At 37.1% G+C, this 20,456-nt stretch overlaps 1 protein-coding gene across 1 annotated transcript; it reads left to right on the top strand.

Annotated features, from left to right (window-relative positions):
* The first annotated feature begins 1,365 nt into the window (after positions 1-1,365).
* Positions 1,366-14,826, top strand: lmnb1 (lamin B1). Its single transcript, XM_028462424.1, has 11 exons — positions 1,366-1,889; positions 2,708-2,864; positions 2,951-3,076; positions 6,343-6,513; positions 6,593-6,718; positions 8,642-8,862; positions 9,992-10,217; positions 10,288-10,392; positions 12,229-12,348; positions 12,542-12,649; positions 14,352-14,826. The coding sequence occupies exons 1-11, from the start codon at positions 1,537-1,539 to the stop codon at positions 14,391-14,393; spliced, it is 1,755 nt and encodes a 584-aa protein (XP_028318225.1). The 5' UTR covers positions 1,366-1,536; the 3' UTR covers positions 14,394-14,826.
* Positions 14,827-20,456: the final 5,630 nt, after the last annotated feature.

The following is a 20,456-nucleotide window of genomic DNA, read 5'->3' as shown; positions in this document are numbered from 1 at the left end:
TGAACCTATACTGACACTTTCTGCGACCTTTATTGTTATATCCTTGTTTGTTGTTGTTTCTTGTAAAAATGTCTAATAAAAACAATGTAAAAATAAATAAAAAAATAAAAAGATTCAATACAAATAATTAAATATGAGTGGAAATAAATTCAAAAATAAAAATATCCATCCATCCATTTTCTGACCCGCTTGAATCCGTGTATCATTCGTTCATTCGTTTTTCATTATGTAACAAAAACATGAAAAACGAAAAGAACACTCATTATTTGATTTTTGTTTCCAAAACCCAAATGAAAAAACCAAAAATGCCTTCGCTTGTCCCTGTTTTCTTTATTTATTCATTCCTTTTATTTATTTATTTATTTATTCCAATAATTATTTATACATGTATTTATTTATTTTTAATTTCGGGAGGTTTGGTCGTCCATAGTTTTCATGGTTGCTGGGAAAATAAAAATACACAGATAAATACATTTTTTAAAATAGATAAACAAATAGTAAAAATAAATAAATAAAATTCGGAAATTAAAATAAATTCAAAGATGAAAATATAAATAGATCAATAAACTATAAGAATATAGTATATTGTACGAACATTATATTATATTGTACAATAATATAATTACATGGTACAAACATGATATTATATTGTATAAACAAAATCATAACATGTTTGTACCATGTAATTATCGTTTGTACAATATAGTGATCCAAAATATATTTTCCACTGTGGCAGCTCTCTACGCTTCTGTATAAATCCACTACCTCCATCATCTGGACATTATTATATCACATTTGTACAATATACTATATTGTTCGTACAATACAATATCATGTAAAATGGTTCAGTCACCCCAGTGGTATCTGTCATTGTGTCCTTGGGCAAGGCACTTCACTCACATTGCCTAGTATGAGTGAGTGTTGGTGGTGGTCGGAGGGGCCGATGGCGCACTTTGGTAGCCTCACTTCCGTCAGTCTGCCCCAGGACAGCTGTGGCTACAACAGTAGCTTACCACCACTAAGTGTGGAGTGAAAGAATAATCCCTTAATTCTGTAAAGCGACTTTGAATGTCCAAAAAAGCGCTTTATAAAATTGATGCATTATTATTAAAATATTGTACAAATATTGCAAAATATAATATAATGTGTGTACACTATAATATCACGTTTGTAAACTATAATATCACGTTTGTAGACTACAGTGACCACGTTTTCAAATAAAGTTGAAAGAGAAGACAAACTAATTATAAATACCAGATTTTATTCACTTAGTGTTGTTTTCAGCTTGTGGTCACGTGATTTCTGTGTGCCGTAAATTGTTTAAGTCAAAGCGCGTGAGCTGCCTGCTGTTTTGTGTGAGCGGATGTGACGTCACCTATCCCATCAGCCGCCATATTAGGAGAACAGCCGCTCATTCAAACTTAGAAAGAAAAGAGTCTCCTGCCAACATTTCGGTCTGTGCTTCAACACGTGGGGAACTTTCGGTTCCGGTTACCGTGTGGACTTTACCACGTGTTATTAACCGTTAACGGAACAATGGAGACCCCCTCTGAGACTCCTCCGACCCGCAGAATGACCCGTGGAGGGACTCCTCTGAGCCCCACCAGGATGACCCGACTACAGGAGAAACTACAGCTCAGAGACCTCAACGACCGCCTGGCCTCCTACATAGACACAGTCCGTAGTTTGGAGTCTGAGAACAGCGTTCTACAGCTGCAGATCAGCGAGAAGGAGGAGGTCCGGAGCCGGGAGGTGAGCGGCCTGAAGGGGCTTTACGAGGCGGAGCTGGCGGACGCCCGGAGGAGCCTGGACGACTCCTCCAAGGAGAGGGCCTGGTTACAGATAGAGCTGGGCCGGGTCAGCTCCGAGCACGAACAGCTGCTCAACGGGTGAGTGCAACACCCGCACTAGGGTCACTTTAGGAAGCACATCGGCAACTGGCGGCCCGGGGGCCACATGGGGCCTCGGTCTAATTTTTGCGGCTTCCCAAAAATTCAATTTCAAGAAGTTGAAAGGAATATAAAGCCCGACATAATGTACAAAAACACACATCAACAGAGAGATGCACAAAGTACACAAAAAATTCGAAAAATACACCCAGAATTGCAAAAAAGACAAAATCCAAAACAACCAATTAAACAAACATAATGACTACAATAACTTTAAAAATAAAAAAAGCTGCACAAAATGAGGAAAATACAGAAAACAAAAAGTAGGGACGTCCCAAATACTACTTTTTCCACTTCCAATATGATACCGATATTGTAGCCTTGAGTGTTGGCCGATATCGATCCGATACGATATCAGCACGAATCATGCTTGCATTACTTATTTTGTGGTGTGGAATGTTAGAAAAGGTGTGATCAAATGTTACTCAGAGAACAATAGTCAGCAACAGTAGATATGAGGAAAACTGACCCATTGGTTACAACAGTATGTAAATAAATGATTATTAGTGTAGGAGACACATGGTCTGTTTTGTGGGTGTTATGCATGTTTCTACCAATAGGTGTCAGTATCTGATCACGTCTGTGATTGTGTTTATATAGACAGGTGAGTTACAGGTGAATTAATCAAAATTAATGCTTGTAAATCATTTAAACATTAATATAGCACTGACATTCCAACAATGCACAGTATGAAATAAAATGTTTATTTTGGCACCAATCATAAATACATGAAATAACAATGACGTGTTTTCCTTTAGCTACAATAAAAAGGACTCAGAGCTGAGTGCAGCTCAATCCAGACTCAAAGATCTAGAAGCTCAGTTAAACTCCAAGGACGGCTCTCTGGCCACCGCCCTGTCTGAGAACCGCAGCTTGGAGACCACGCTGGCTGAGCTGAGAGAACAGCTGCAGGAGGTACCGTACAGCTGCTACACACACACATGTGTTCCCCTTCAGACTTTATCTTCATTGTGTGTGTGTGTGTGTGTGTGTGCGTGCAGCTTGAAACAGGCTTTTCTCAGTCCAAGCAGCAGCTTGGAGATGAGATGCTGCTACGCGTCGACCTCGAAAACCGTTGCCAGAGTCTGATGGAGGACATGGACTTCAGGAGGAGCATGCACGAGGAGGTGAGCTTCATCACTTGGTTCTCAGACAGAGGTACGCGTTCCTCTAGGGCATAGATGGGAAACTTTTATCATAGTGGGGCCACAAAAATGTTTGTTTGATCAGAGGGTCACATGATCAACATTCAAATATCAGCATTTAGAATAATGAGCGATCTGAGCATTAATACAGAAAAGAACAGAGTTTATAGTCATTTTGTGTGTTTGTTGTTGTTTTGGTGGTTGTGAGGCATTTTGTTCATTTCTGTGGTTCTTTTGTGTATTTTTCCTGTAAAATATATGTTTTGGAGTCGTATTGGGTAGTTGTGCTGTCATTTTGCATTTTTTGTAGTAATTTTGGTGTATTCCTGTTGTTGTTTTGCTAGTTAGTACTGTGGGTTTTGTCTTGTCTTTTGGTGTACTCATTTCCTTTTTTTTTGTATATTTTTCTGAGTAATTTTGTCTATTATTGTCGTCTTGTTCATTTTTGTAGTTTCGTCTGTTTTTGGAGTGTTTTCTGTTTCATTTTTTTTCTCTTGTACTGTATTTTCCTGCAATGTTGTAATTGTTTTGTGTTTTTATTGTATTCTTTTCTGTTTTTTTTTCCTGTCATTTTGTACATCTACTTTGGGGGCCTATGTCTGCTCTAGGGGTACAGGAGCAGGTTGCAGGGGGTACTTGGAAAGATTTCACAATTTATCTAAAAATATTCAAGAAATGTTCCTTTTTTTGGACAAATTCACCACAAACTAAAAGTACTGTTGCTCAATAAAATATTTTATATTCTTGTAATTTTTTGAAACAGGATTATTTTATGCTGTAGAGGCTGTTTTATCACACTTTTGACAATAGGAGACAATTACTGGCTACATTGTACATAGGATACCGTATTTACTTAGTATGAAGTTTTTACTATTAAAAGTTGCTTTGGTATTTTCTTTAACCTCTTCACCCCCAACAGACCCACCGGTGGGGCCAGCTCCAGCTTCCGTGACTCTCACGGATCTAAATGTTGTAAAGAATGAATGGAATCACACATTCTAAACCTCTCTGTAATCCTCAAACTATGGAATGGAACATGGAAGCTGTGGAAACTGTAGCTAACCCACATTCACAGCACACACACACACACACACACACACCAGGCCATTTGTTCAAAGAGGGAAAGTCGTCAACTCAGCAAACTCAGCGTTTTTCCACTGCTGTGAGTCACAAAATAAACACAGATCTCTATAACAAGAGACTAAGTGAAACGACAGGCTGAGCTGAATCCATTGTTATACAGGTCGGGTATGTTACGTACCAAAACAACGCCATAAAATCAGAAAATACACAGCAGCAGAAGTCAGCAATGATGACAAATGGTGTCTTACCTTTGTTGTTATCAAAAGTTGCTCCAATATGCAAAAATATCCATATTTTGATCAATCCAAATTGTGTAGTCAAATTGCGCCATTACACATCTGAGCACTTCTCAGTCAACAAATCTATCCAAGTAGGCACATAGCGCTTGTGCGTAAAATTGCCTGTCCCTCCTTTACACAGCTGTGATTGGCCAGGGCTAAAGCCACTCCCTAAGTCCAATTTCTACAGGCTCTCGGCTTTGCAGCGTTGTGTCAATCATTCTGATTGGTCAAAGCATTGCTGAATAACACCCATGCGTAATGCCACCAAAGAGTGAAACCAAAATTAAATTAGCATTACGCATGGCACCACAGAAACCTGAATAAAAATGCACAGTTGTGGTAAAGTGGGCCTCCACCTGATGTTTATTATTATCACCAAACTTGTCGTAGTTGATGTCCATACATTAGTTCTATAAATCTTGCCTTTGTAGCCTTCTACAGTCTTCTACACGTTCAGCTTTCCCAGCTGAACGTGCCAGACTCCACCTGCAAGTGGATCACAGACTTCCTGTCTGACAGGAAGCAGCACGTGAAGCTGGGAAAAACCATCTCTGCTCCAGGACCATCAGCACTGGATCTCCTCAGGGCTGTGTTCTTTCTCCTCTGCTCTTCTCCCTGTACACCAACAGCTGCACCTCCTCTCACCAGTCGGTCAAACTCCTGAAGTTTGCAGACGACACGACCATCATCGTCTCATCTCTGATGGAGACGAGTCTGACTACAGGTGGAGACGGACCGGCTGGTGTCCTGGTGCAGCCAGAACAACCTGGAGCTCAACGCTTTAAAGACAGTGGAGATGATAGCAGACTTCAGGAAGAACCCAGCCCCCCTCACCCCCCTCACCCTGGGAGACTCTACAGTGAGCTCTGTGGAGAACTTCTGCTTCCTGGGGACCATCATCACTCAGGACCTCAAGTGGGAGCTGAACATCAGCTCCCTTATCAAAAAAGCTCAGCAGAGGATGTACTTTCTGCGGCAGCTGAAGAAGTTCAGTCTGCCAACAAAGATGATGGTGAACTTCTACAGCTCCATCATCCAGTCCATCCTCTGTTCCTCCATCACCATCTGGTACGCTGAAGCTACGGCCAAGGACAAGGTCAGACTGCAGCGTATCTTCCACTCTGCAGAGAAGGTCATCGGCTGCAATCTGCCCTCCCTCCAGGACCTGTACCCCTCCAGGATTGAGGCGTGCAGGAAAGATTGTGGCCGACCCCTCCCACCCCGGTCATAAACTGTTTCAATCTCTACCTTCTGGAAGAAGGTTTAGGTCCATCAGGACCAGAACCTCCAGACACAAAAACAGCTTCTTTCCCTCTGCCACCATCCACATGAACACACCCCAAGTCACCCACTGAACCCCCCCCACCCGATCACCACCTCCATGATGACATTATCTGCTGCACTGTATATATATATATTTATATTTATCCTTTATTCTCTATCTATCCTTTATTTATCCCTCATTCTTTATATTTATCATTATTATTATTATTGTTGCTGGGTTGTTCTTTTTTGTTGTTTGTTTTGTGCACCAACTACCAAGACAAATTCCTTGTACTGTCCTTAAAACTGTACATGGCCATTAAAATACATTTCTGATTCTCTATTGAGAAGTGGCTTTATATTTGATGTAAATCTCTGGGGTTTTTTGGTGGACTACAGATTTCTGTTTTAGAAACATGATTTATTGTGACTCAGTATCATGTTTCTCCAAATTTCATATCATCTGTAACCACCAAGGGTTCTGTTTCAATCTGAAAAAGAATTAGCCATGTAGGACATGTAGAAGCTTTAAAAAACGTTATTTGCTATGGGTTTGTGTTTGAGTATACAGTGAGCGGCATTAAACCTTGTGGAATCTTCCACGTTTGTATGTTTTTTCAGGAGGTGAAGGAGGTCCAGCAGCGCTGCCAGACATCTCTGGTGGAGGTGGACTCTGGACGGAAGGAGGAGTATGAATACAAGCTGACTCAGTCATTGGCTGATATGAGAGCTCAGACTGAGGAACAGATCAGCATCTACAAGGAGAACCTGGAGAACACCTACGCTACCAAGGTACACACATTTTTCCACTGAACCTGAGTGTCAAAGGACCAATAGGAACATCTCAAACCTTCTCATCTTCTCTTTCCAGCTTGAGGACCTTCATCGTCTGTCTGAGGTTAATGCTGCGTCCGCAGATCTGGCTCGTGAAGAACTCAGAGAGTCGTCCGTTAGGATTGAGAGCCTCAGCAGCCAGCTGGCAGCGCTACACAAGGAGGTGTGGCTTATCTCAATCTCATTTTATTTATTCCTCATTAATCAGTCACTCAGCATTTAAAGTATTTCTTGTTTGGTGACAATAATCAATTGTAATAATGAATTTGACTTGCATATTTACACTCACCACAATCTACTATTAAACCTTCTTTAGATGTTTCATAACAGCTGCACAGTCACAGCGCTTCACTTTAACTTACAGCCTAACTCTACACATAATGCCCTATAGTGGCGCTTCTCAAACTGAGGGTCATAGAGTCCTAGTTTAAGGGTTGGTGAAATAAATACAAATAAAACTTCTATTCATTCTCTAAGTGCATTAGTGCATAAGGGGATCAATGCAGCAATAGAACCAACATCCTTTCCATGTGGAGATACTGGAAAGTGCCACAGTCTCAATGGATGTAAAATCGTGCCAGTAAGGACACGTACACAATAAATGTGCCCCGTTTACTGCTAATACATTAAACTAGGATGCATTGGCATAAAAATTCTTGGCCGAAAACAAAAATTAAAACAGTGCAATTACATGAATTAATATTAATGTTTCAAAGAATAAATAAATAAAACATATTCCAACAATATAATAAGTAATAAAATGTTTGAACTTGACCCACTCATACATTAACTCACTCAGTGCCATTGACGAGATAACTCGTCATTTGCGTTTTTTCACGGGGATTACTAGAACACACCCTGGCGGAGGTCAAAAGCCTGGTCTCAGTGTTTTGTTTTTTTTCATGTTTTATATAAGGAAACAATATTCAGATGTTAGAGTTGTTACTAAAGCAAAAAAAATAGCTTTAAAGTCACTGACAGGGTTTTTTTTTTTTTTTTTTTTTTTTAGAAACTGAAACTGAAGATTTGTGTAAAACTTGCTCTATTCAACGGCTGCTTACAAAAGAACAAAACGAGCCAGAGACAAATTTTTTTTTATTATTATTATTATTATGAAAGTAGAGGCTTCGATCTTTCAGAATCTGATAAAAAAATATTCTGTGGGTCTTTAAAATCAGTCAAAATGCTCAAAAAGGGCTGGTACTGAGGGGGTAGAAAATCTGAGAATGGCTGGCACTGAATGAGTTAAACATTGTTGTACAGGTCTATAACTGAATAAGCTGCTGTTTTCTCATTAAAACACAAAATGCATTTCTTTCAGTGCATTTTATGTTAAATACAAACTAGTCCAGATACTCTTTAAGGTCATTTCTTCTACAAAGATCTAAAATATTTCAGGTGAAATGTTCAAATTACCGTAATTGGCGTGAGAATTACGAGGAGGTTCTTGAAGAACGTTCTCGACTTTAAAATGTCCCTGGATCCAAAGAGTTGTAGAACTTTCCCCTGTGATCAATGCAGTCGAATGGACATGATTTAGTTTATGAACTCTACCTCAAACAAACGAGGGCAAAAAAAACACACCGTACATTTTTGCATCTGTGTGCATCATGAAATAATGAAGAGCCAAACTATGTTTTCTATGCCTGTGGTTCTAAACTGGTCTCAACATTTTGCCACGGACATTAAATCGCGACCGTTTTATTTTTATTTTATTTATTTTTTAGAATTCAGCCAACAAAATTTCGTTTTTCAAAAATAGCTGTTGAAAACACACATGATTTATTTTTTTTTCTACAAAAATCTAAATATTTTCCTGTGTAACATGCATTTCACAGCATGCCTATCAAAAGAAAAGCTTCTTTCAAAATAAAATACAACATGAGAGACATTAAGCATTTATTTAATTTTGACCAGCTGTCCGCGACCCACTTTTGGGTCCCGGCCCACCAGTTGAGAATCACTGCTCTATGCCACATAAACAGTCTTTGTGTTAGTTTTTAAAACACTTGTCATGTACAGAGTGAGGGGAGGGCAGGGTGAACTGTGTTGACTTCTTCTCCTACACGTTCCCTGTGATCCTCAGACCAGGAACTGGCGTGGTCGTATTTCAGACCTGGAACAAGCTCTGGATCAGGAGAAAAAAAATAACCAGAAGCTTCTGGCAGAGAAAGATCGTCAAGTTGCTGAGTTCCAGGATAAAATGTTGCAGCAGCTCAGCGACTACGAGCAGCTTCTGGACGTGAAACTGGCTCTGGACATGGAAATAAACGCCTACTGTAAACTGTTGGAGGGAGAAGAGGAAAGGTACAAACTCTTTGTTTGATTATTTTTACCCTTTTTCTGCAACTCCACCAAACTCACCATATTTTAACCTATTTTCATCACTTTTTCTTGCCATGTTTTTGCTAATTTTAATGTATTTTTGCTACATTTCTCCCATTTCTGACACTTCTCATCACATTTCAATGTCTTTTCTGCACATTTTTCACCACTTTCCAGACATGTTCAGCACTTATAAACCCTTTACACCACTTTTCCACCTAATACCACATATGATGACCCATTATTGTCATATTTCATGCTTATTTTTGCCAATTTAACCAATGGTCATGGCCATTATTTGCCAGTTTAAACAATTGTTCATACTTTTTAAATTGCATTACACCAACTCAACTTTGAAACCTTTTTACCAGTTTTTTGTCTGTTTATGGCCACTCTGATTTGCAACTTTTAATCAAGTTCTGGGGGTACTTTTAAGCCAATATTGACACTTCAAACCCTTTTTACCACTTTTTCTGTTCATTTTTTATCATTCTAATCTGCTTTGTTTTAACCAATTCTCCACCATTTCTGCACTTTAAAAATATATATATATTTTCAAGACTAAATATAAAACTTGTAAACCACTTTTCACCACTTTTTCCACCTGATAATGCATATTTTCACCAATTATTCTCACTTTTACCTCTTTTCACCATATTTTATGTTTATTTTTCACCAAAGTAACCACATTCACCATTTATAATGCCCATTATTTGCCAGTTTAAACAGTATTTTCCTGCATTTTAAAATTCCATTACCCATAATTTGCAACTTTTAACCAATTTCAGTGGTTTTTAAAATCCCATTTCACCTCCTTTTCCACCATTTTTGGTCATTTTTAACCCATTTTATTAGTGATTAAAACCATGATTTCCATCTTTAAGATGACTATAATAATAATAATAAACGTTCCTGGATAATATATTCATGACTTCAATATAGAATCATAGATTCATAGAACAATGGACCATCATTTTACTGACTTTATAGATGGTCCTGTCTCCACATGACTGTTCTTCAATGTTCATGTCTGTGTTCAAACACCTTCAGCTACAGTGGGGGGCGTTTGTTGAGGAGCTGCTACGTCACGTCTTCCTCTTCCTCTCCTCAGACTCCATCTTTCTCCGTCTCCTTCATCTCGAGTCACCATGTCTAAAGCCTCCAGCAGCCACACCGTACGCACGTCTCGGGGGAAGAGAAAGCGTGTGGACGTGGAGGAACAGGAGGCCAGCAGCTCCGTGTCCATCGCTCACTCTGCTTCAGTCACTGGATCCATCTCCATCGACGAGGTGGACACGGATGGAAAGTTCATTTGCCTCCACAACAGTGGCGAGAAGGTGCTCCATCATCTGCTCCATCCACTGCTGTAGCATGAGACTGATTTTAATGTGATGTTCTCTGTTCCAGGACCAGCCCATGGTGGGCTATGAGATGGTGAAGACCATAGGAAGTGTCTCAGCTACGTACAAGTTCACACCTAAATATGTTCTAAAAGCTGGACAGAAAGTTAAGGTAGGACTACGTCAGATAGAGATGAATCATGCTCCATATGTTGTGTCCATTACTTATTTAAAATTTTCACATTTCTCTATTTCTATAAAAACTAGTAATAGAAACGCCTCAATTTAAAAAAATAAAATAAAATATAAAAAAAAAACACTCAAATCTCACTAAAGTTTGTTTTGTTTCATGTTTTTCAGACGTTTCCATATTAAAATGTTGTCTTAAAGCTCAATAAAAAACACAATTACACGTCACAGGACAGGGTTGGGTCAATTACATTTTTAATTACAATTACGTCTTCAATCATCCATGTCCAATTACAACTCTATTATGATGACTGGTACTTTTAATGATTATTTTTCCCCAGAAAGTGAATTACAATTATATTCCCAATTACTAAACTTCAAATTAAATTAACCACAATTACTGGTCTTTTAATAAATAACGCCATAAAATGTAACCTTCCTCTTGTTAGCTTTCTGTTAGCATCTCTAATGCTAATGGGTCTTAAATCGGCTGTAAAATACACTAATAAATATTATCTATCATCTAATTAGTTTCTCATCTCTTGGTTACCTTGTTAGGCTTCATAATCAATGAATATATTGGTATTAATATTTTTGGTGTGGGTGTCTGAGGTAAAATAATCCTCAAGAGAAATGACATGTAGTGGGAAAAGTTAATTTAAAACATATTTTATTAATAATGTACGTATGTGTAAGAAATGGAACTAACAAGGTTCATCAGGTTTGTTTAATTACATTGTAATTGACAGGTTTTATAGAGTTTCTAATGTGGAGATTTAGCAACTTTTAATGTTCCCTACGATTACAAATTGGCTGAGATATCTTACATTTTAAACCTTATTGTATCTTTTATTTACAGAAACTTCAATTTATTACCAACGTTTGCTTTTTATTGAAGCAAAAAATAGTTGTTAAAAATCTGTTATATCAGCTGCATCCTGAACATGAAATAAAATAAACAGTTTTCTATAGGTGCTTTAATATATTAAATAATAGCTTTCTATAGGTGCTCTAATATATTAAATAAAAGCTTTCTATAGATGCTCTAATATATTAAATAATAGCTTTCTATAGGTGCTTCAATATATTAAATAACAGCTTTTTATAGGTGCTTTAATATATTAAATAACAGATTTCTATAGGTGCTTTAATATATTAAATAAAAGCTTTCTATAGATGCTTTAATATATTAAATAATAGCTTTCTATAGGTGCTCTAATATATTAAATAAAAGCTTTCTATAGGTGCTTTAATATATTAAATAAAAGCTTTCTATAGATGCTCTAATATATTAAATAAAAGCTTTCTATAGATGCTCTAATATATTAAATAAAAGCTTTCTATAGATGCTCTAATATATTAAATAAAAGCTTTCTATAGGTGCTTTAATATATTAAATAACAGCTTTCTATAGATGCTCTAATATATTAAATAAAAGCTTTCTATAGATGCTCTAATATATTAAATAAAAGCTTTCTATAGGTGCTTTAATATATTAAATAACAGCTTTCTATAGATGCTCTAATATATTAAATAATAGCTTTCTATAGGTGCTCTAATATATTAAATAATAGCTTTCTATAGGTGCTCTAATATATTAAATAAAAGCTTTCTATAGATGCTTTAATATATTAAATAATAGCTTTCTATAGGTGCTTTAATATATTAAATAACAGCTTTCTATAGATGCTCTAATATATTAAATAATAGCTTTCTATAGGTGCTCTAATATATTAAATAATAGCTTTCTATAGATGCTCTAATATGTTAAATAACAGATTTCTATAGATGCTCTAATATGTTAAAATGATGGTTATAGATTTGGGCGTGTGACGCTGGTGTGAGCTCCAAACCTCCCACTGACCTGGTGTGGAAGAGCCACGCCTCCTGGATGTCTGAGGAAGACCTTCATGTTGTGCTGATCAACCCTGGTGGAGAGGTAACACGCACACACACACACACACACACACACACACACACACACACAATACAATCACAATAAAGATGGGTTTGTTTTTGACTTTTATCTCGTGTAAACGCTACACATGAAACCAGTTCAACACTCGCACATTAACTATACAAGAGAGACATGAATAAAAATACTGTTGAGTCATTATTACTGTGTGATACAGGAAGTAGCTCGGAGAGCGACTACATACACGATGGCAGCTGGAGAAGAACAGGATGAAGATGATCTGATTGGAGTAGAGACCAGTGACGACTCTGACCTCCATCAGCAGGTGAAACTAATATCTACGTTCATATATATGTATACTTCTGGGTCGAGGGGATGCGTAGCTCTGCAATTTTGTGTGTGTACGCGCCAAAAGTCCTTAATTTTCTGTTTTATGTTTTTTAAGCATCTTAAAATGCAGTTTATTTCAGGATTATTACTTAACCACCTAATCATGTGTTTGGAAACAATGGTTTCAAAATCATTTTCAAGCTCATATCTCTTATTTTTTTCCTCAGAATGTTGATATATGATATACATTTCAATTTTTATTCAAATAAAGTCTGACAAAGAAGACAATTGAGGGTTAAATTTTCAAGTCCAAAATGCTACACAGGTTCATTTATTAACAAACCGCTATAGAATTTGTACCACTTTAGTTTTTTTAACCAGCAGAGAGCGCTGTCCAGAAGTGTTGGTGGCAGGCGGAATCTGCTAATACCTTCTTTCTGGTCGCCTTCTACTTTTAAACATGTTCATAAATGATTCCTTACCCCTTTAGTACCAAAAAATATCTGTAATATTACGTGAATATCTGTAAAAGTCACGTTTTTCTATTAGCTCTGTCTGCTAGCATAGCATCTCTTCTTCACTGCAAGATATCTGAATGCCAACCGACCACTGGGTTACAGCGCCCTCTGCTGGTCCAAACAGTATCTGACGTAAATACAATGAAATGCCTTTTTTTTTTTTAAAGTCCAATTGTTAAGGCACAAAATAAATTTTCAGTTGCACTTTTAAAAAGAAAAAGAACTATTATGCAGTTTTGCATTGTTTACTATAGAACCAGAATTTAAATTAATAGGCTTCTTCTTCATTTGTATTATTCCTTTATTTATTTCATTCAAGATTTATTTTTAGTTAAATTGCATTGTTTTGAATAGTTTATCAAGGAAAATAGTACAGGATTTTCCCAAAAAAATAATAAAGGACGATTTTTCAATCATCGTTTGTCGACAGTCCCATTTTGTAAAATAAATCGTGAATCGAATCGTATCGGGAGTTGAGTGAATCGTTACATCCCTAATACTAATTAAGTATTTATGTCACTCAACTTATGTGGATGTGTCGACCAGGGCCGGCTATAGGTTATTCGGTGCCCTATAAGAGTGGACTTTGACACACAAAACATTTGGGGGGGGAGGCAGTTTGGCGCATCTCCAGCAGATGGTGCCCTCGGCGGCCGTCTGGGTCGCCTGGCTGGAAGGCCGGCCCTAGTATCGACACATTCAACATGAACGCCCAACCTAAAAAAAACCCTTAAAACTCCAGTTTTATATCCATCAGAGGCTCATTTTAAACGTAAAAATCACAGACGATCAGGTTCATTTAATTGTGGAGGACACAATCATAATCACCATTAAAATGTGATTAATTTTGCAGCCTTAATTCTGAGGTACTGAATTATGTAGTGATTTAAACAATGAGTCATGTTTTTTTTTTTTAATCATTTTTAACTTTCTCCTGGAGGCCACATTAAGAGCTTTATAGGGCCAGATTTGGCCCCCGGGCCTTGAGTTTTACACGCGTGATCCAAATTCTATAGTTTTTTTCCCCCAAAAAATAAAGGAATATTTTTCAGTCATCTTTCTACAGTCCCATTTTTTAAAATTAATTGTGAGAGAATCGTATCGGGAGTTGAGTGAATCGTTACATCCCTACTAACGTCACATTCTCAGATCATTAAACTGGTGGTGTTGTGTTTGCAGGATGACGTTCACGTGGCTAAGAGAGGCTGCTCCATCATGTGATCATCACTTGTCTCTCCATCCTGTCCCAGGGAGCCCAACCACTGCCAACCCTTTTATTAGGACTAGTTTTTAAAGGGTTTTTCAGGGCGTTTCACACACGTGTAGCTTTTATTTGGATCGTCAATATGAAGATGTGTTGATTCACCTTTAGTAATGAAGTCGTGGGTGGGCCTTGAACTCAACACCAATCACAGAAGGACGGTTGATGCTTTAATAGTAGTTGAACGTTTAGCAGCGTTTTTATTGCATGTGAAGTGATTTCCACTGAACGCCACCATTTAACCAGAATGTGAGTTTATTTTCTGCTGTTTGAAGCACTGTATTTGATTATTTCCTTCCAGTAATTTAATGTAGAGTTGCTCTGCATGATGTAACTACAGTTTTTGTTTTTAGATAAATTAATAAAGGTTGGGGGTTTTTTTTCTCTTCAGTTTGTTCTTTGTTTTCTTTCAAACACACAAGCTCAGTGAAGCTGTTTGAACATAAAAGAATACTAACATAAAGGTGTCAATGGTTATTAACTGACCTTAGTAAACTAATCTTCTCTGTAGATTTAAGCCTGGGTTAATGCACGCGGTGGAAAGTCAGGGAGGGAATCAGATGAATAAAAGAAAGATATATATATATATATATATGCAGTGATAGAAGTACTACCTGTCAAAAAGACTTTCTCAGTATGTTTCACTACTTTATTATTGTAATTTAGTATTGTGATGCATAAATACATTTCACATCTGTATTTGTTGCAGTATGTCTTGGTCATAACTATAATATTTGCATTTTCTGAAGAAAATACAAGTGAGGATGAGATTAGCCTAGCATAACCACATTTATTATTTATCCATCTGAATAATATCCACTGTTATCCAGAGGGTATTATTATTATTGTCATCTTAAAGATGAAAATCCTGGTTTTATTCAGAAATAAAATGGGTTCAAAGTGACCAAAGGTGGTGAAATGTGATTTAAAAAATGGTTAGTAGGCAAAAACTGATTTAAAAAAAAAAAGGGTTAAAAGTCAGTATTGGAACAATTAGTTTAAAATGACAAATAATGGGCTTGACAGGTTGTGAATGTGGTTAAATTGTCAAAAAAAATTAAATATGGTGAAAAGAGAGAATAATGGATCAACATATGTGACATTAGGTGTAAAAGTGGTGGAAAGGGTTTATAAGTGCTGAACATGTCTTAAAAGTATAGAAAAGGCATTAAAATGTGATGGAAAATTGTCAGAAATGGGAGAAATGTAGCAAAAATATGGCAAAGTGATATTAAAAAAAAAGTTCCAGAAAAAGGGTAAAAATGGGCTCAAATTGTTCAGAAACAAATGTTTTATTGTTGTAATGAACGTAGCTGGACCCACAATAAACAGTGTTTATTAGAGGTATGGTTTACAAAAGCTGTTTGTTGGACGTTGGCAGGAGCTCCAAGGTCCAGGTTCCTGGTGTTCCATGAGTGAGAAATCCAGAAGTGAGGTCGAGTTAGGATGAAGGTTGGAGTATAGATCATGGTTGGTTAACAGATGATCTGACATCCAGTGGAAGAAAGAGCTGCTCTAGGGTTAGAAGTTAGGTTAGGGATTAGAGGTTAGGGTTAGGTTAGAGGTTAGGGTTTTGGTTCATACTCATTAGTCTGGTTGTTCCAAAGAAAAAATATCTCTATGGTCTGAAAGTCCTTAATTGTCTTTTATTTGATAGTGATTTCTTCTATTTCTTCTATTTTATTAAACCCAACTGATTAGGTTTATATTTCACTTCTACCAGTGTAGAAAGCACTGTTAGCCCCTGTGAGCTAATGGCTAACGACTATAGCTCGTTATCATGGTTAAAATGTTAGAAAATGTAACAATAGAAAAACGAGCTGAACTGGAAAAACTCCCTGAACGAGCTCATAGATGAACTTTTCCTGTTTTAACCAACGTTAAGCCATAGATTTTAAACTCAGTGACAGGAAACAGACTGTGTTGTAAAAATAAATCTGTTCGAGGCACTAAATCAGGATTTTTCAACCTTGGGGTTGTGACCCCATGTGGGGTCGCCTGGAATTCAAATAGGGTCGCCTAAGATGTCTGGTAATTCTATTTTATTTATTTATTTTTATCATTCTCAAATTATAACACCACATACAATCTAAAACCACTGATATTCTATACGTTCACTTTCTCAAATATAAATCTAGTTTTGTTGGAGAGTTACAAAGTTACATCTTATCAGACAACTTTTTTCCAGAAAATAACGTACTTTGATCTCCTGACGTGTTTCAACTGTCAACTGGCAGTTTTCCTCAGAGGCGTCTGCTGGTCGCCTTTATGTGTCCTGGACTTCAGCGTAATAATTCCAGCAAGTTAATTTTGTTTTCTTTTTGAATAAAAGCTAATAAAAGGTTTCATTTATTCAGCCAATTTTTTTCAGGAAATTTACTTCTTCATTTACTCCTGACATTCAGAGATCAGCAGATGCCTCTGAGGAAGACTGGGAGTTGACAGTCAAAACATGTCAGGAGATCAAAGTAAATGTTCTGAAAAAATGTTTAAATAAATGAAACCTTAACATATTGTTTAAAAATAACTTGTTGGAATTATTACGTGGAAATCCAGGACACATCAAAGCGATCATCAGACGCCTCTGAGGAAGACTGACAGTTGACAGTGGAAACATGTCAGGAGATCAAAGTAAACTTTCTGAAAAATGGTTGTGGATGTGTCAAACCCAAGGCCCGGGGGCCAAATCCGGCCCTTTGAGAGCATCTAATTTGTCCCTCAGGCGAAAGTAAAAATGACAGAAAAACATGAATCATTGTGTGAATGAAACTTTGCAGGTACTCACAGTTTTCCTGGTGCTTATATCACATGATTCCAGTCATTTTCATGTCAAAATTCAAATTATGACATAATATTTTCCTTACTTTAATAGAAATTGGTCACAAAATCTAGGAAATGTAAAGTGTAGATCCTGTTGGGACTGATATGTGTTACTTATCGCTTGGATATTGTCAGTTTCTAAGGATATTTAATATTTTATGTATATGTAGAAGTGTAAACTAGGGCACAATAATGTTCATCTGTGACCCACTGGAGATCAAACTACTCCGTATTTGGCCCCTGAACTGAATTGAGTTTGAAAAAGAAAACTGAGAAAGGAGCTCCTGCTTCAACACATCTATACTGTACATACCTGTGTGATTTTACATTCAGCTGTGACTTAGTGAGCACTCAGTGTACGGGTCAGTGGCCGTCACTAACGAAAAGCAAACACATGTTCTCCTCCTGTCAGACCTGACGTACAGAATAAAACAGGAGAGACGAGTTCAACTGAGCTCAGTGTTCAGAAGACACAGGAACAACAGATCATTAACTCACATGTCATCATAATCAGGGTCCATGACCCCCAAAATAAAGGTTCAAAGTGACCAAAAAATGGTGGGATTTTAAAAACCACAGAAAACGGTTAAAAGTTGCAAATTAGAGAAATAGACAGAAAAAGTGGTGAAAAGGGTTCAAAGTGTCAATATTGCCTTAAATGTGGCAGAAAGTGGGGGGAGGGGAGGTTTAGGTAATGTGGTATGTATTGTAATATATAAAGTAGCAACAATTTAGTTTAAATTAGAAAAATAATAAACATGTACAGTGGCGGCTCCAGAGATTTATTACCGGGGAGTTCGGGGGGGGGGGGCACAACAAACACCAACAAATAATACCACAATAGATTAGAATATTTACTGATCACAGGCTAATATACTTTACATAAAGGTTTTGTGTTTTGCTTTACTTCAATCATCAAAACAATCATACAATCAACAGTATTTATGAACCAAATAACACGACGACACAAAACAAAGAAGACCAAACTTTACCCAAACCCTAAGACGCTACATACGTGTACTTCGGTAACCGTATCAATAGCACCGGGGTTGTCCGTAGGCGTACGGCAACCGTACAAATAGATACTTTCTTAAATATACAAAACCATCTAACAAAATAAACTGTTACAGGCTACATAACGCGTGTGTTGTGAGAACAGATTTTCCCGGTTGGATTTCAAGGGAAGGGGGGGCATAAGGGGAGGTCCCAGACATTTACAGGAGGGTCTTATAAGACCCTGCTTGCCCCTCCCTCTCCCACTGCTGGTACGCATGAAATATGGTGAAAAGAGGTTAAAAGTGACAATAATGGGTGAACATAATGTGACATTAGGTGGAAAAGTGATGGAAAGGGTTTATAAGTGTCTGAAAAGTATAAAAATGTGATGCAAAAGTGTCAGAAATGGGAGTAATGCAGCAAAAATGCATTAAAAGGAGCAAAAATATGGCAAGAAAAAGTGATGAAAATAGGTTGAAATGTGGTGAGTTTGATGTAGTTGCAGAAAAAAAGAAAAAATAAGCAAAAATGGGCTGAAATTGTTCAGAAAATATTCTTAGTTTATTGAAGGCATTTGGCGACCCCCTCCCAGTGTCTCGTGACCCCAAATGGGGTCCTGATGCCAAGGTTGAGAACCCCTGTGTTAGATGACCAGTGATCCCAGAGTATCTCATCATACATCAGCCCTTACACCAAGGTTTTTGCAACCCTGGGGTCGTGACCCCATGTGGGGTCACCTGAAATGTCTTATATATTGCATATTATATATTGTATATATTAAATTGTTCTATTTACAAATAACACATCACACACAATATCAAACAACTGTATTTTATACTTTCTCAAGTATAAATAAAAAGTCTCTGTGAGTCGCCAGAAATGTGTCTGTTCAAAATGGGGTCACAGCCCGAAAAAGGTTGGGAACCACGGCTTTACTTACACACCGTGTAGTCGTGTGTGACGACCTCTGAAGAATTCTCTGGTAAACAAAGCAGTTTAACACACAAAGAGATTCAAATACAGAAACAAATGTTCATTTATATGTTGTGTTGTCAACAAATGTTTTCTTATTTCTTTACAATAAAATAATATTGATGAGAATGAATAATAATGAGGTTATTAATGTGTGTAGAGGGCGTTCACAGTGAGTTTGTGTGTAAATGAAATCATGTGACAGAGGGAGGTCTGAGGGCGTAGCAGCAGTTTGATCTAAGATAACAGACTTCACTCATCAGTGTGTGTGTGTGTGTGTGTGTGTGTGTGTGTGTGTGTGTGTGTGTGTGTGTGTGTGTGTGTGTGTGTGTGTGTGTGTGTGTGTGTGTGTGTGTGTGTGTGTGTGTTGGTTTACTTTGGGAGGATTCAGTGTTGTAATATTTCCAGTTTAAGCAGCAGTACAGCTGTGCTCTAGGAATGAACACATGATCATATCAGTGAAGTCTCTAATGTAGAAGAAATTATTTCCTGTTATAATAAAAATTCTAAAGAAGCCAATTGAGAACATTAAAACTGGATAAAGTATGTTGCCTAACACAGAGGTTCTCAACCTTGGGGTCAGGACCCCATTTGGTGTGGCAAGACACTAGGAGGGGGTCACCAGATATATGTGCTGGATATATATATATATATATATATATATATATATATATATATATATATATATATATATATATATATATATATATATTTAGAATTTGAGCCCATTTTGCTCATTTTTTTTTTTTTTTTTACAAATTTTCTGCAACTAAAACAAACTCACTGTATTTTAACCTATTTTCATCACTTTTTTTGGTCATATTTTTGCACCTTTTAATGTATTTTTGCTACTTTACTCCCATTTCTGACACTTCTACATCAAGTTTCAATGCGTTTTCTTTGGTTCCATTTTCAAGACATTTTTAGCACTTATAAACCTTTTCCACCTATTGTCACATATGTTGGCCCATTATCGTCACTTTTAACCTCTTTTCACCAGATTTCATGATTATTTTTCACAATAACTACATTCATGTTTGTCATGCCCATTATTTGCCAGTTTAAACTAATTGTTGTTCCAATATTGACACTTTGAACTTTTTTAACCACTATTTCTGTCCGTTTTTGTCACTCGTTTGCGACGGTCCACACTTTTATTTTGAAGGCGTGTATGTTACGCTTTCCTACATTGTGTAACTTGACGGTTGAGGGCGTGTCCTGTGCTGTGTGACGTC

Source organism: Gouania willdenowi, chromosome 12 (genome assembly GCF_900634775.1).
Source record: "Gouania willdenowi chromosome 12, fGouWil2.1, whole genome shotgun sequence".
Taxonomy (NCBI): Eukaryota; Metazoa; Chordata; class Actinopteri; order Blenniiformes; family Gobiesocidae; genus Gouania; species Gouania willdenowi.
The sequence above is the reverse complement of the archived record's forward strand: the minus strand, read 5'-3'. Positions and strand labels throughout refer to the sequence as shown.

Coding starts and splice junctions, on each gene's coding strand:
- lmnb1 (XM_028462424.1), top strand. CDS start 1,537: ATGGAGACCCCCTCTGAGACTCCTCCGACCCGCAGAATGACCCGTGGA. Junction 2,865..2,950: donor TGAGAGAACAGCTGCAGGAG/GTACCGTACAGC, acceptor GTGTGCGTGCAG/CTTGAAACAGGCTTTTCTCA. Junction 3,077..6,342: donor GGAGGAGCATGCACGAGGAG/GTGAGCTTCATC, acceptor ATGTTTTTTCAG/GAGGTGAAGGAGGTCCAGCA.